The sequence below is a fragment of the Mobula birostris genome, chromosome 15 (assembly GCF_030028105.1).
Source record: "Mobula birostris isolate sMobBir1 chromosome 15, sMobBir1.hap1, whole genome shotgun sequence".
Classification (NCBI taxonomy): domain Eukaryota; kingdom Metazoa; phylum Chordata; class Chondrichthyes; order Myliobatiformes; family Myliobatidae; genus Mobula; species Mobula birostris.
In genome coordinates this window covers 77844792-77861668 of record NC_092384.1, presented here as the reverse complement: position 1 = coordinate 77861668, position 16877 = coordinate 77844792, and the positions used below count along the sequence as shown (strand labels likewise).

At 42.8% G+C, this 16877-nt stretch overlaps 1 protein-coding gene across 3 annotated transcripts in view; it reads left to right on the top strand.

Annotated features, from left to right (window-relative positions):
• Window positions 1-16877, top strand: part of LOC140210734 (cadherin-11-like) — a 262075-nt gene that overhangs the window by 126799 nt on the left and 118399 nt on the right. For all 3 annotated transcript variants that reach the window (XM_072279966.1, XM_072279964.1, XM_072279965.1), the window contains 3 exons: window positions 2380-2674; window positions 5995-6114; window positions 11120-11287. In XM_072279966.1, the coding sequence (XP_072136067.1) occupies window positions 2380-2674; window positions 5995-6114; window positions 11120-11287 (583 nt within the window). The remainder of the gene's footprint in view (window positions 1-2379; window positions 2675-5994; window positions 6115-11119; window positions 11288-16877) is intronic.

The window sequence follows — 16877 nt, the reverse complement described above, 5'->3', positions numbered from 1 at the left end:
TCTACGAGTCTATTTCCCTCTATTACCACTCCTGGCAGTGCATTCCACATACCCACCTCGCTACCTAAAAAAAAACGACCTCTGACATCCACTCATGCTTTCATACAATCACCTTAAAATTATGCCCCCCTATATTAGCCATTTTTGTATTGAAAGATGTTTGGCTGGCACTCAGTTTATAAAATGTATCCTTCTGGAGAAACTATGTTGTATCCTTTCCATGGTTAAGTATATCCTTTTTGAAGTATGATATTCTGAAATGAATGGAGTATTTCTGAAGCATTCTGCCAAAGGCTGACAAAATAAGTTCTCACAAACTCACTTTTGCATTCTGTTCCCCTTGAGATACAAAAAAATCCAAAGTAAATTAGGAGAAAATGGGAAGGTTATGATCACTATTCCCTCTATGCCGCACAGGTGTGCAGCTGCGCAGTAACTGAAATGCTCCCGCGCACATAGCCTTTGTTGCCATACAGCAGGAATTTTCTTTTATATCATGCTTTGTTAACAATGCTGCACAGTTTTCAGGCTGTGTAAAAACTTCCTGCTCAGAGCAATGGTTGATCTGTGCAGCTGTAAAAAACAATTAGAGGGAACATTGATGATAGATTAATCCTGCCAATCTTCACTCCGTGGTCCGTGAATCAATGCAACGTCTCCCTTTTGGCAAGAAACGTTACCTAAGCTAAACATCTGCTGATTCTATACCTCACTTAGCCCTGATGATTGCACTGGGTGTCAGAATTCGGGAGAGAATCCTGTCTTGTTCCAAATTCAAACATGCAAGTGTAGATTAATATTGCTGGATGTAGCAATAAGGACAAAAGAAAGCAGTAGAGTATGATACAAACTCAGGAGACTAGAACACCTTTAGATATTTATGGTCCTTTTTTATGTTCATTCAAGGTATTGGTTTATTATTGTCACATGTACCGTAATATAGTGAAAAGATTTAGTTCTGCATATTCTCTGGACGGATCATACCTTACATAATTACACTGAGGTCTTAAAAAGTAAACAGTATGCAGAATATCAGACTGCAGTTGCAGAGAAAGTGCAATACGGGTAGATGGATAAAGTGCAAGGACCAGGATGAGATTGACTGGGAGATCAAATGTTCATCTTTTGCCATTTGGGAGCATTGTTCAAAAGTATGATAATATGGGTTTGCTAATATGGAGGCATACAGCGTAGCGGTTAGCACATTTTGCAATCCCAGTGACCTGGGTTCAATTCCCGCGCTGCCTGAGAGGAGATTTGTAAGTTCTCCCTGTGACCGCATTGGTTTCCCTTGGGTGTTCCAGTTTCCTCCCACAGTCCAAAGATGTACCGGTTTGTAGGTTCTTTGATCACTGATAATTGTCCCATGATTGGGCTAGGGTTAAATCGGGGGTTGCTGGCCTATTCCATGATATATCTCAATAAGTAAAAAAATAATTTGAAGGTGATTGGAAGGAAGTATAGGGGGAATATCAGAGGTAAATTGGGTACGTTGAACACACTGCCTGCATTCCCTCTATGTAAAATTAACATGTCATAATAACAAACCAATTACCAAAATTACTAGTGGGAAGTCTCTGAGATCATTGCTTAGGCTTATAGTATAAGCATTGTATAAGCCTAAGCAATGATCTCAGAGACTTCCCACTAGTAATTTTAGTAATTGGTTTGTTATTGTCACACGTTAACTTTGGTGAAAGGATTGATTGCTCTGTAAATACATTTTTGGAGGATGCAAAAAAGGCAATAAAATAAGTTATAAGGAGGACACTAAGAGCTTGCAAAGGAACTCTGAAGGGTGAATTGAGCAGGCAACATTTGATAGACAGAGCACAATGTGTGGGAAAGTAATGCGAAGAATACAAAAGTAGAATAATTAGAGAGAAGCCAAAAGAGAAGTATCTGGATGGATGGATAGATAGATAGATGACTGGAAGTGCAAATGGTTGGATCTACGGCTTATTCAATAGATGGATGGACATACGGATGGATGGTTGGGTGGCAGATGGATGCATGGATGGTTGAGTGGATGGTTGGATAAATAGATGGACAGATGGTCAAGTGGATGAATGGATGGATGTAAATGTGGATGGTTGGATTTATGGATCATTCAATGGATGGATGAATGGATAGATAGATGGATGGATGGATGGACAGATTCTCAAGTGGATGCATAAATGGATGAATGGATGGATGTAAATGTGAATGGTTGGATTTATGGATCATTCAATGGATGAATGAATGGAAAGATGGATGATCAAATGGGTGGATAAACGGATGAATGGACAGATGAAAATGTGGATGGTTGAATGGATAGACATACAGATGAATGAAAAATGGATAGATGGATTCACTAATACCGCCTCTTTGCCTTTGCAGCTCCACACTGACCTGGACAGCGGAGGAGGGAAAATCAGGTATATCCTCTCTGGTGAAGGAGCGGGGACCATCTTCGTCATTGATGAGAAAACAGGGAACATCCACGCAACTAAAACGCTGGATCGAGAAGAACGTGCTCAGTACACCCTGATGGCACAAGCTGTGGACAGGATAACAAACAAACCCCTAGAGCCTCCCTCTGAGTTCATTGTTAAAGTCCAGGACATTAATGACAATCCTCCTGAATTCCTAAATGGGCCTCATCACGCAACTGTGCCGGAGATGTCCAATGTAGGTAGGTGCCTTTTCTCTAGGGTCCCAGTGCAGATACATTAATTGGGTTTTCATCAGTTCACAGAAACAAATTTGAGCGCTCAAGCATTTTTGTACTTGTAAGAGAAAACAAAAATAAAATCCTGCAGATGCTGAAAATCTGAAATCAAAACATAAAATTCTGTTGTTGTTGAAAATCTAAATTAAAAAAAAACATAAAATCCATAGTTGTTCAGGTCCAAACTCTATAAAAAAAAACAGAAAATCCTGCAGTTGTATTACATCCAAAATCTAAAAATGTTAATCTTGCAGCTGTTGAAAATCCAAAATGAAATTTTGGGAATACTCAGCAGGTCAGGTGACATACAGAGAGAAGTAAACAGTTCAAGTCAATGATTTTTTTTAACTTGAAACAGAACAAGAAAATTTGTTTTTGAAGTAAAGTGCAGGGGAGAAGAGGTGTTCATTGGGAGAGGAAAGATTTTAAAGATTAACTTTATTGGTCACATGTACTATTCATTGAGATATTGAACCATACAGTGAAATGCGTTGTTTTGTATTAATGGCCAACACAGTCCAAGGATGTGCTGGGGGCAGCCCACAAGTGTTGCCTTGCTTCACCTTACCAACATAGCATGCCCGCAAATTACTAACTGTAACCTGTACGCCTTTGGAGTGTGGGAGGAAACCAGAGTACTCGGAGGAAACCCACACTGTTGTGGGGAGTACGTACAAGTTCCTGACAGTCAGCAGTAGGAATTGAACCCTAATTGCTGATTGCTGGCATTGCAAGAGCGTTTCGGTAACTGCTATGCTACTGTGCTGCCCACATTACAGTGCCAGACATTAAAATCATATTAGACTCATAGAGTCATGGAAAAGTACAGCACAGAAACAGGCCCATCAGTGCATGCCAAACCAATCAAACTGCTTAGTCCCATCAACCTGTTCCCGAATCATAGCCCTCCATACCTCTCCCATCCATATAGCTCTCCTGTTAAACAATGAAAACAAGATTGCATGTAGCACTTGGGCTGGCAGCTTCTTTCCACTCTCACCATTCTCTAAGTAAAGACATTTACCCTCGTGTTCATCTTTCATCCTTAACCCATGACCTCCAGTTGTAGTCCCACCCATACTCATGCCTTTTTGCATTTATCCTATTTATGACACTCATAATTTTGTATACCTCCATTAAATCTCCCCTCAATCTTATATTCCAAGGAATAAAATTCTAATCTATTCAATATAACTTACAAAATATATAAATTGTGCAAAAGATGAATAATGTGGTTGTTTTCATGGGTTCATCGACCGTTCAGGAATCAGATGGCAGAGGGGAAGAAGCTCTTACTGAAATGTTGACTGTGTGTCTTCAAACCCCTGTACCTCCTCACTGATGGCTGTACTGAGGAGAGGGCATGTCCTGGAAGCTGAGGCTCTGTATGATGGATGCAAGAAATCCAAAGCAATGCTGGAGGAACTCAGCAGGTCAGGCAGTATCTATGGAAGTGAACAGACAGTTGACATTTCAGGCCAAGCCCACTATTCTGGACTAATGATGGATACTGCTTTCTTTAGGCATTGCCTTTTGAAGATGTCCGTGATGGTGGGCAGATTTGTGCCCGTGATGGAGCTGGTTGAGGCTACAACCCTCTGCAGCCCCAGTCAATCCAAACATTGGGGCTTTCATACCAGACAGCAATGGAACGAGTCAGGATGCTCTCCACTGCACACCTGTAGAAATTTGTTAGTAATTGGTGATTTGTGAGAATACCTGGAACACTGAACGAGAACCAGAGATTCATTTGATAATATATCAATCATACCACTGATCTTTTTTATATTCATAGCAACTTGTATTTGTTAATATATTCATTCAATACACCAACTCTAGAGTATTTCATTGTAACTGGACGTATATCCACAGCTCATCAAAATGCCACTGAATTTACTGGAGTGATCTCAGGGGCTTGGAGTAAAGCAATATAATGGGTAGAGTAGAGAGCTTATGATTCTGTATAGAACCAATACTATCCCTATCCTGAGAGCATATGAACATTACAGTGTTGTGCACACTAGCTATATAGATGTGCCTAAGGCTTAGAGTAGATCGTAGAACACTACAAGGCGTTCAGCCCACAATGCTGTGCCAACCTTTTAACTTACTCTAGGATCAATCCGGAAGCCGGCTGGTGGCGTAGTGGCATCAGCGCTGGACTGCGGGGCGGAGGTTCTGAAGTTCCAACCCAGCCGGCACCCCCCGGCATGCTTTCCATCCGTGCGGGGTTAAGAGCTGGTGAACCCTTTGGGAAAATAAAACTCAGCCGGCAGAAGGCAATGGCAGACCACTGCTGTAACTTGCCTCGTACGCGAATTCCAACTACGTCAGAACGGCGTGGGGGGAAGTCGTCCCCTACCCAGAAAAATTCTGGATGCAACCTATATTATTATTATTATTATTAGGATCAACCTAACCCATCTTTTCCCAAAGCCCACCGTTTTTCTTTCATCCATGTGCTTATCTAAGAGTCTCTTAAATGTCCCCAATCTTTCTGCCTCTACCACCACCTGTGGGAGTTCTTTCCATGCATCAACCACTGTCTGTGTAAAAACAACATGCCTCTGACATCTTTCCCTCATCCCAACTATTCTTTCCTTCAATCGCCCTAAAATTACTGCATTTTCCTTGTATTAGCCATTTCCGCAACTTACCTTAAGCGTTTCAATCAAATACACATCCACACTTCTGCTGGAAGCTCGTTCCACACTAGTCTCACTCTCTGATAGAGGCACATAGATCTCCCCTCATTCTTCCAAGCTCCAGTGTTTGTGCTGTGCTGGTCAGTGATAAAAATGACTCATTTCACTGTATGTTCCAGTGATTTGTTGTACAAGCAGCATTTATGCAGAGGAATAAACAGTTGACATTTCGGGGCCACGACCTTTCATCAGAACTCTTTTACTGCACTCTAGGTTTTGATAATTTAATGTACATGTATCAAATACATGTGGCTTGCTGTTTTAACATGTTGTACAAGATCTTCATGATTTTCAACCTCCTCTGCATTTCCTGTGTGTGTAGGCTCCCCGAAGTCTGATATCATTGTTGTTAATCTTTTCTCTAATTGCTCCATTGCCTGTACATCCTTAGAAAAGTGCAAACAGACTCGAGGGCCGGCACTTTCCGAAGCCTTTCGTAGCAGAGCTCTTGTCTTGCAGCGATGACAGGTGGAGGTGCAAGGGTTTGACAGTATGATGAATGGATATTCCTTCATGCACCGACTCAATTTATCACTTCCCACTCGCTGTTGACAATGTGATCATCTCCTCTCTTTCCAGGTACCTCTGTGATTCAAGTCACAGCCACAGATGCGGATGATCCGTCCTACGGCAACAGTGCCAGGCTGGTCTACAGCATTCTGGAGGGTCAACCGTACTTCTCAGTCGAGCCTCAGACAGGTACAGGCACCAGCCCGTCCAAACCGGTTGACAGATAAAAAAAACTGATCGACTAGGACAGAGAGAAACATATTCAGATAACCAACATACAGCACAGTATGGCCCTTCGGCACACAATGTTGTGCCGACATTTCAACCTGCTCTAAAATTAATCTAACCCATCCCTCCTACTTAACCCTCTATTATTCTATCATCTATGTGCCTATCGTAAATGTCCCTGATGTATCTGCCTCTACCACCACCCCTTGGCGGTGCTTTACACTCCCTGTGTAAAAAAACTACATCTGATATCCTGCAAGCATAAAAGTTGCTGGTGAATGCAGCAGGCCAGGCAGCATCTCTAGGAAGAGGTACAGTCGACGTTATGGGCCGAGACCCTTCGTCAGGACTAACTGAAAGAAGAGCTAGTAAGAGATTGGAAAGTGGGAGGGGAGGGAGAGGTCCGAAATGACAGGAGAAGACAGGAGGGGGAGGGGTGGAGCCAAGAACTGGACAGTTGATTGGCAAAAGGGATACGAGAGGGTCATGGGACAGGAGGCCTAGGGAAAAAGAAAGGGGGAGGGGGAAGCCCAGAGGATGGGCAAGGGGTATAGTCAGAGGGACAGAAGGATAAAAAGGAGAGAGAGAAAAAGCACGTGTGTAAATAAATAAACAAATAAATAAATAAATAACGATTGGGTTACGAGGTGGGGCATTAGCGGAAGTTTGAGAAGTCAGTGTCCATGCCATCAGGTTGGAGGCTACCCAGACAGAATATAAGGTGTTGTTCCTCCAACCTGAGTGTGGCTTCATCTTTACAGTAGAGGTATACTGATATCCTGCCCATCTTTTGACCCAGTCACCTTAAAGTCACGTCCTCTCATATTCTCCATGTCTACCCTGGGAAAAAGTCTCTGGCTGCTCACTCTGTCTGTTAGGTCATCTCTCGCTCTTCTTCACTCCAAAGGGAAACATTATGTATTTAATATTTCAGTAAGATTTGAGTAATATTTTAAATATATTGTTTGATTAAGTATTCCTTGTTTAAATAATTCATTATGGGTCATGTGAAAAGTATGGAACAGCATACGTTATTTTGCCACCATGTCATACATGTGCCCCTCGCTTAAAGTAAAAATGAAGTCAGACGTGTATTCCTGGCTCTGTGCTTTTGCTTTCAATTACTTTCATGTTTTGGAGTTAGGAAACGTAACAGGAAAAGCACCAGCTCATTCAAACTTTCTGCATAAGACATGCTGTCTAATCCAGGCAGTGTCCTACTGAACCTCCTGTGAACCACCTCGGGAAACTCACGTCCATCGGTGCCGATTGTATTGTAGTGTGTTAATGGCACTGGCACAGTAATGAGAGCAGCACGGTAGCATAGCAGTTAGCGTAACACTTTACAGCGCCAGTGATAGGAGATCAATTCATGTCACTGCTTGCAGTGAACTTATACGTTCTCTCCGAGTGCGCGGATTTTCGCCGGGCGCTCTGGTTTTCTCCCACACTCCAAAGTCGTATGGGTTACTAGGTTAATTGGTCACATGGGTGCAATTGGGCTGATTGGGTCAGCAGGGTCTGTTACCATGCTGTATCTCTAAATAAAAAATACATAAAGATTCCTAATTCCACTGCTGGTAATGAGTTAATTAGTAAAAGAGTTTATTATGGTCGCAGATACTTAGAGCACCGTCCCTGAGTCTCAGGCACACATATATAAAGCTAGGGTGCCTAAGACCTTTGCACAGTTCTGTATTTGACAAAGTAGAGCCGAGAGTGAGTTTGTAAATCTGGCGGGAGCAAAGGATGTTGGGAATGGCATGCAGGGTGCCATGGGAGGTGTGTGGGACAGGTGGCGGAGAAATGTCAATGGCAGAGGTGAGACAACAGGCAAGATCATTTGATTCCAAACAATTGGCTTATTGATCGTTACAAAATGTCTCTCTAATGCTTCCCACTCCCTCCCCTCTCCCTTTGCCTTTTCCAAACCATGATTCCCCTCCCACTGCCCCTTGGGCACGTGGCCAAGTGGTTAAGGCGTTCGGCTAGTGATATGAAAGTTGCTAGTTGGAGCCTCAGCTGTGGCAGTGTGTTTGTGTCCTTGAGCAAGGCACTTAACCGCACATTGCTCTAGTGTCTGTGCGAGGAGTGGCGCCCAATACAGACTTCAAATCTGCGCCTTGTAAGGTACGAAAATGCCCGACGCAGGCCTCTCATGGTCTGAGTTGACGTTCCCCTGCCCCTTCCTATTCTCCATCCACAATAAAGACCCATATCAGAATCAGGGTTATCATCACTCACACACATCATGAATTTTTTTTGTGTGGAATATATAAAATACATAAATATAGTGCAATATATAAAATTACCACAGTACTGTACAAAAGTCTTAAGCACCCTAGCTATATATATGTGCCTAAGACTTTTGCAACAGCACTGTGCAGTGAAAAATTTTCTGATTCCAAAGCATAAGTACATCAAGATAGTAAAAGGGACAAGTATTAACAGAATGCATAATAAGGTGTTACAGTTACAGAGAAAGGGCAGTGCAGGCAGACAATAAGGTGCAAAGGCCACAGCAACATAGATTGAGGGATCAAGTGATCATGAGTACATCTTCATCATCCAAGAGTCGACCTTAAACTTGCTGCTCTGTGCTTTCAGGCTTTTGCCAGTACTGCCTGATGGAAGCCGTGAGAAGAGAGAATGTCGGGAGTGGAGGGTCCTGATTTATGCTGACTGCTTTCCAGAAACAGCAGGAAATGTAGAGTCAATGGCGGTGGGGGGGGGGGGGGGGACGGGTCTGGTTTTCATAGAGTATAGAACATTGAACGGTACAGGGCCTTGGGCCCACAAAGTTGTGCCAGCCTTCACTCCTGTATGACCTTTTAGTTTCTTGAGCAAAATGGGGCGTCATGGTAGCATGGCGGTTAGTTCGACACTGTTAAGGCTCTTGACGTTCTGGAGTCCAGATTTAAATTCCGGTGCTGTCTGTAAGGAGGTTGTACGTTCTCCCCACGACCATGTGGATTTCCTCCAAGTATTCTGGTTTCCTCCCACAGTCCAAAGATGTATCTGCTAGTAGGTTAATAATTGTCCTGTGATTAGGCTAGTGTTAAATAGGTGTGCTGGTGGGTGGTGCGGCTCGTGGGGCCAGAAGGGCCTGGTTTGTGCTGTGTCTCTAAGTAAATAAATAAGTACTGGCACAAGGTTAGTGTCCGTCAGTCTAAGTTCCAGGTGAAACTTGAGGTTTTAAACCCAATATTTCTGCAGAAAAGTCTGAAAATAGGGAAAGCACATTTCTTGTTAGAAGTACAAGTCCGATGTTCCTCTACCTCTCTGTTTTGGAAGCCTCTATCCCTTTTCTCATCATATCAGAAAATTCCTCACAACTTCCTTCTTCCACTGTGTTTTCTAAACTCCTCATTCCCCTTTCCCACACTGTACGCTCATGCCTCTCCCCTTCCCCACTCCATTCTCCATGAAAAAGAATGCAGCAGTCTAAAGTGAAAAAGAAATTTCCAAAAAGAACACCCTTGATGTCTGTTAATTGAGCTGATGTTGGAACTGCTGGCATGGTTTGTGGGCAAGTTTCTGTCTAGCTTTTAAATCTACTGAATGAAATGGGGCATCAAGTTACTCAGTTATGGTACAAATGTAAAGCAATTTTAAATTTTTTTAAACAATTTTATATCAAGCTGGCCTCCAGGGAACTGTACAACAATCTCTCAGTTACATAATTTATTCAGATGTGGGGAATGGGACTAATTTTCTTTTCTGCTTTGCTCTTGAAAATGTTCTTTTAGCAGTTTTGTCTAGACTCATCAAAAAGTTAATCTCCTGGGTTCAGTCATATTCCAGTGAAATGAGACGGAAAGGAAGATTTGAAAGGAAGGATTTATTCTATTTCATTGCCTTATGGCATCCCTGTTCACTAATGCAGTTCACCTGCAGTATAGCACCTCCCTAGCATGTACCATGCACAGACATGAATGGCCTGTCCTGTGCATCAGAAAATCTGGAGTAATGTTTAAATTGATGTACCCAAAATAATGGAATACATTAGAACAAAGGGATCTGGGAATAGGGATCCATAATTCCTTGGAAGTGGTATCACAGGTAAATTCATTATTAATGTACATGTATGTCACCATATACAACCCTGAGATTCATTTTCTTGCAGGCATTCTCAGTAAATAGAGAAAAACACAGTCGAATCACTGAGAAACTACACACAACGATAGACAAACAATAGATGTGCAAAAGACAACAAGTTGTGCAAACACAAAAAGAAAAGCAAAAAAAAAACAATAGATAAATAAGTAATGAATAGCATTGAGGACTTGGGTTGTAGAGTCCTTGAAAGTGAGGCTGTAGGTTGTGGAATCAGTTCAGCGTTGAGGTGAATGAAGTTATCCACAATGATTCTGAAGCCTGATGGTTGTAGGGTAGCAACGTTTCTGAAACTGGCGTCCGTTTCGCTGCTCTAGTGCTCTATGACTCAATGACGTGCTGGGATTTGATCTACGTTGTCAATATCTGGAATCAGTTTCATTTTCACTAACTGAAATGTCACAGAATTGGTGAAATTCATTCTCCTTCAGAACGAGTAAGCACCTAGAGTTGGTTCAGTCAGCTCTAAATGGATGGATTGATACAGATGGTGGAGATGCTGCCTCAAGTTCTATAGCAACTTAATTTGATCCTGACCTCTGGTGCTGTCTATGTGGAGTTCACATACCCTTACAGTAACAGTATTGGTCTCCTTCCATATTCCCCAAGGACACATGTGTTGGTAGGTTAATTGGCCCCAACTATGTGTCTGAGTGGTGGAACTGAGTGTAGTTGTTGAGAATATAGCAAGAAAAATAAAAATTATTCATATCGGATTGGTGTTCAGGAGTGGCTGATGGTTTGCATAGACTTGATGGGCGGAAGGACCTGTTTCCATGTCTTTCTGTCACTCTCTGACTCCTTACTCTTCAAGGGAATTACAGTAACTTTTCCTGTCATTTCTTCCTAGGTATAATAAGAACGGCTCTTCCAAATATGGACCGAGAGGCACGGGAGGAATACCTCGTGGTGATCCAGGCAAAGGACATGGGAGGCCACATGGGAGGTCTCTCCGGAACCACGAAGGTGACGATAACCCTCACTGATGTCAACGACAATCCTCCAAAGTTCCCTCAAAGTAAGGAAGCTTTTTGATGCCTTTGCAATTCCACTGGGTATTGACTGGAAAGGGATGAACTGAACCATAAGAGATAAGCATGTGCCCTGTCAGAATCAGAATCAGCATTATCATCAATGAAACATGCTGTGGAATGTGTTGTTTTGTGGCAGTTGTACACTGCATGATGCAAAAATTGTTTTAAGTTACAAAAATAAATAAACTGTGTAAAATGGAAATAGCAGGTCCATGTGTTCAGAAATCCAATGGTGGGAGGAAACAATGTGTGTGGGTTTGCAGCCCCCTCTACCTTCTCTTGATAGATGCTCCAGATGGGAAGGGTCCTCAGTGATGGATGCCACCTTCTCGAGGTGTCATCTCTTGAGAATGTCATTGACGGTGGGGAGGGTTGACAGAGTCTACAACCCTCTAAAGCCTCTTACGATGCTGCACATTGGAGCTTCCACACCAGGTGGTGATGCAGACCAGCCAGAATGTCCTCCACTGCACATCTGTAGAAATTTGCTCCAGTCTTTGGTGATATCAAACCCCTAATGCATTATAAATCTCCTTAAACTTTAAATGAAGTAAAGCCCATTGGCATGTCTTCTTTATGATTACATTAATGTGTTAGTCCCAGGATATGTCCACCAAGATGTTGGCGTCTAGGAAATTGAAACTGCTGACCTCTCATTGAGGATTGGTGTGTGTTCTCCCAACTTCATAACTCTAATAAAAACAGACACCGCTTCGTTGTTCCATGAACCTTCAAAGTTCAAAGTAAGTTTATTACCAATACTTATAGGTCACCATAAACAACTCTGAGATTTGTTTTCTTGCGGGCATACTCAATAGAATCTGAATAATCTCAATATGCATTTGACGCAGAGGTCCTTCTGCAGCTGTACAGGGCCCTGGTGAGACCACACCTGGAGTACTGTGTGCAGTTTTGGTCTCAAAATTAGAGGAAGGACATTCTTGCTATTGAGGGAGTGCAGCGTAGGTTCACAAGGTTAATTCCCGGGATGGCGGGACTGTCGTATGTCAAAAGATTGGAGCGACTGGGCTTGTATATGCTGGAATTTAGAAGGCTGAGAGGGGATCTTATTGAAACATATAAGATTATTAAGGGATTGGACACGCTGCAGGCAGGAAACATGTTCCCGCTGATGGGCGAGTCCAGAACCAAAGGCCACAGTTTAAGAATTAGGGGTAGACCACTTAGAACGGAGTTGAGGAAAAACTTTTTCACCCAGAGAGTGGTGGATATATGGAATGCTCTGCCCCGGAAGGCTGTGGAGGCCAAGTCTCTGGATGCTTTCAAAAAAGAGATGGATAGAGCTCTTAAAGATAGCAGAATCAAAGGTTATGGGGATAAGGCAGGAACTGGACACTGATTGTGGATGATCAGCCATGATCACAGTGAATGGTGGTGCTGGCTCGAAGGGCCTATTGTAGTTGGTACTGCTGCCGATGGACTGAAGACAGTACGGAAACACGCCCTTCAGTCCTCTAGTTAATGACAACCTGCCCCTCTGCCTGGTCCCATCTGCATGCACCTGGACAATAGCTCTCCAAACCCCTCCCATCCATGGTCATAGTCATAGTCATAGTCGCACTTTATTGATCCCAGGGGACATTGGTTTTCATTACAGTTGCACCATAAATAATAAATAGTAATAGAACCATAAATAGTTAAATAGTAATATGTAAATTATGCCAGTAAATTATGAAATAAGTCCAGGACCAGCCTATTCACTCAGGGTGTCTGACCCTCCAAGGGAGGAGTTGTAAAGTTTGATAGCCACAGGCAGGAATGACTTCCTATGACGCTCTGTGCTGCATCTCGGTGGAATGAGTCTCTGGCTGAATGTACTCCTGTGCCCATCCAATACATTATGTAGTGGGATGGGAGACATTGACCAAGATGACATGCAACTTAGACAGCATCCTCTTTTCAGACACCATCGTGAGAGAGTCCAGTTCCATCCGCACAACATCACTGGCCTTACGAATGAGTTTGTTGATTCTGTTGGTGTCTGCTACCCTCAGCCTGCTGCCCCAGCACACAACAGCAAACGTGATCGCACTGGCCACCACAGACTCGTAGAACATCCCCAGCATCGTCCGGCAGATGTTAAAGGACCTCAGTCTCCTCAGGAAATAGAGACAGCTCTGATCCTTCTTGTAGACAGCCTCAGTGTTCTTTGACCAATCCATGCACCTATCCAAACTTAGGTGCTACAATCTACCACTTTGGCTTCTCATTCCACACTCGCACCACCCCGATAGTGAAGATATTTTGGTTTTTTCATTTAGCATTTGCATTTATTATTGTCACAAGATACAGTGAAAAGCACGTCTTGCATGGTGATCATGCAGATTAAATCATTGCACAGAGCTTTGAGCTAGAATCGGGTAAAACTGTAACAATCTAGAATAAAGTCATCCTTCACCCTAAGCTTATAACCTATAGTTTGGATCTCACCCAATTCAAAGGGAAAAAGCCTGCATGTGTTTCCCATATCCCTCAATTTTGTACACCTCTATAGGAGGTCCCATCCTTCTCCTGTGTTTCAGGAAATAAAGTCCTAGCCTATTTTCCTTTTCCTCAAGTCCTGGTAATTCTCTCTGCATTCTTTCAAACTTATTCTTCTTTCCTTTAGGAGGGTGACCCGAAGTACACACAATACTCTAAATCTATAAGACCCTTAGCATGATCTGAGGGATCCATGGGCGCAGGTTGGAAATCCCTGCACTAAATTCAGCTTCACCACTGTACAGGGGGCTTTGGCATGGATTTTGTCCTGGAACAGCCACAATCCTCTGATTCAAATGCAAGGGCTTATACTAACTTAATACTTGACAGCAAATATTTTCTTTCTGTCTTGTGTCCTGCATGTGTTTGCTGGAGGGTTGGTTGGATATTCTGCCTCAGTCAAAAGAACTAAAGAGAAATTAATAGGTAGTAAGAGGGTGCAGGGATACAGGGCAAAAAGGTGTTTTCTCTGGGTGCTCTGGTTTCCTCTCACAGTTCAAAGACATACCGCGTAGATTAATTGGTCATTGTAAGTTTTCCGGTGAATAGGTTTGAGTTAAATCTGGATTGGTTCCCTAAGGTTGTTATAGCTGGGGGTGGTCGTACGGATAAGTTCCCACTACTTATTAAATGCTCCCAGTGGCGTGCAACACAAGCAGCCTTTAGCAGCCAAGCCCACATGTAGCTTAACTACTAAGCCCAGCGGAACTGTTTCTACTGATAGAAGAGGCAAAGGTGCGGTACTGGTGTCTTAAAACCAGTATCTGCGAGCAAATGGGGCTCGACAACTGTGGTAGGCAGTTCACCTAGGGGAAGAAAAACTCTGATCTCAAACTTCCACTGCCCTGTGGCTATACCCGGTTATGGAAAAGGCTTCAGGAGCAAACACCGAGGAAAAATCTGGTCCAAAAATGTTTACTCACCCTGGACATGTGACATCATCTGGCATCTGTTCTGGATTTGGGACAGGTTGGGTATGAAAAATATTATAAGGTCTAAGCTTCTGGTTTAGGCTGGCTGTGATTGGTTTAAGTTCTGATTGGCAATGTTGCTGTTAGGTTTGGATTCACTGTAGTTAGGTTGGGTTCTTAGCCTCTTTTCTGGACGTGGATTTTGATTGGCTGTTTGCAGGTTGGATTTTGATTGGCCATGCTGAGGTTGGGTTTGGTTTGGCTGTTCTCAGATTGGGTTTTTATTGGTTGTGCTGGGGATGAGTTTGGAATGTCAGACACAACTTAGGTTCTGATTGGCTGTACAGTGTTTAGATTCTGGTGATCCTTCATCAGGACCAATTAGGATTGATAATATTGTAGTTCATTTAGGATTGGGGTATAACCTTTTACCTTAGCAGATATCCATAGAAATGTTTATTGTCCCTTTTTACTTATCCTGCAAATGTAGTGGTGAATCTGGAATTGTGGTGATGGTCTGGAGTCAATTGGAGGGCAAGTGAGGCAGGAGTAGTTGAATCTTTTCCCAGTAAGGCAGAAGTAAACTAGAAATGCTTTCCTGACTGCTTGGTAGCTTCATGCTGACTTTTAAGATTTTTTACTGGAGCCAAAATTAAATGATTCAACAGTTCTGGTTGGATTTGCACTCTGGGTTATTAAACCCAGGAATGTAATCATCAGTGCATGGGGAACTGGATTGCTATTAATGCCAATAGGTATCAACGGAGGAATGTGGGCATCAAAGCCTTACAGCTTAAGCTACACTAATTCTTTACTGAGTCACAAGTCTCCATTTCTATTTAACATCTTCCAGATGGAGAAGTATGGTTCGAAAGCAGGGAAACGTTGTCACTTTATACAACACAAGGAAGCCCTTTAGGCCATCGTGTTTATGCTAGTTCACTGCAGAACAGTCCCATCAATCCCATTCCTGCTCTCTTGTAGTCTTACACCTTTGCATAAGTTTATCAACTCCCCTCACAGAAGTGTGAGCAGCTTCCTGTGTAGCTTCAGGGAAGTTCTTGGGTGTCAAAATCTCTGAACATAGAACAAAGAACAGTACGGCTCAAGAACAGGCCCTTGGGCCCACCATATTGTGCTGAACAAATTAAACTGCTAATCAAATGGCCAATTAAACTAATTTATTCTTCTTGTACAATATCCTTCATTTCCTCACATTCATGTGCCTCTCTAAATGTCTCTAAAAAATTCCAAATGTATCTGCCTCAACTACCATCCTAGGTAGCGCATTCCAGGCACCCACCCCTCTCTGTGTAAAAAAATTGTCCCTTACATCTCCTTTGAAATTACCCCCTCTTACCTTAAATGGATGACCTCTGGTATTCGACATTTTAGACCTACCAAACAGATGCTCCCCATTTACACTATCTATGCCTCTCTTTATCTTATAAACTCTGTCAGATCTCCACTCAGCCTCCGCCGCTCTAGAGAAAACAGCCCAAGTTTGTCTAACCTCTTATTATAGCACAAGCCCTCTAATCCAGGCAGCATCCTGGTAAACCTCTTCTGCACTGTCTCCAAAGACTCGACATCCTTCCTATAATGAGACGAGCAGAACTGTATGCAATACTCCAGATGCGGCTTAACTAGAGTCTTATAAAGCCGCAACACAACTTTCTGACTTCTGAGCAATGCTCGACTAACAAAGACAAGCATGCCGTATGCCTTCTTAACCACCCTATCAACCTGTGCAGCCACTTTCTGGGAGCTATGAAGTTGGAACTCGCCTCGACACTGTTAGGGATCTTGCACATCACAGCCTCTTTATATTTGACCTCCAAGGTGAAAAACTTCACATCTGGCCAGGTTAATCTACATCTGCCATTTCTCTGCGCATATTTGCAACTGATCTATATCCTGCTGAATTCTTTACTAGTCTTCTATACTATCCACAACACCTCCAATCTTCGCATCATCTGCAAGCTTACTAACCCGTCTATCTATATTACCATCCAAGTCACTTACATACATCATAAACAACAGAGGTTCTGGTACAGATCCTGGGTCTACTTACGGAGAAGTCTCACCAGCAGCTATATTTCATTAATTGTCTGAGGCACTTTGATGTGTCATTAAAGATTCTAGCACAGTTCTACAAATG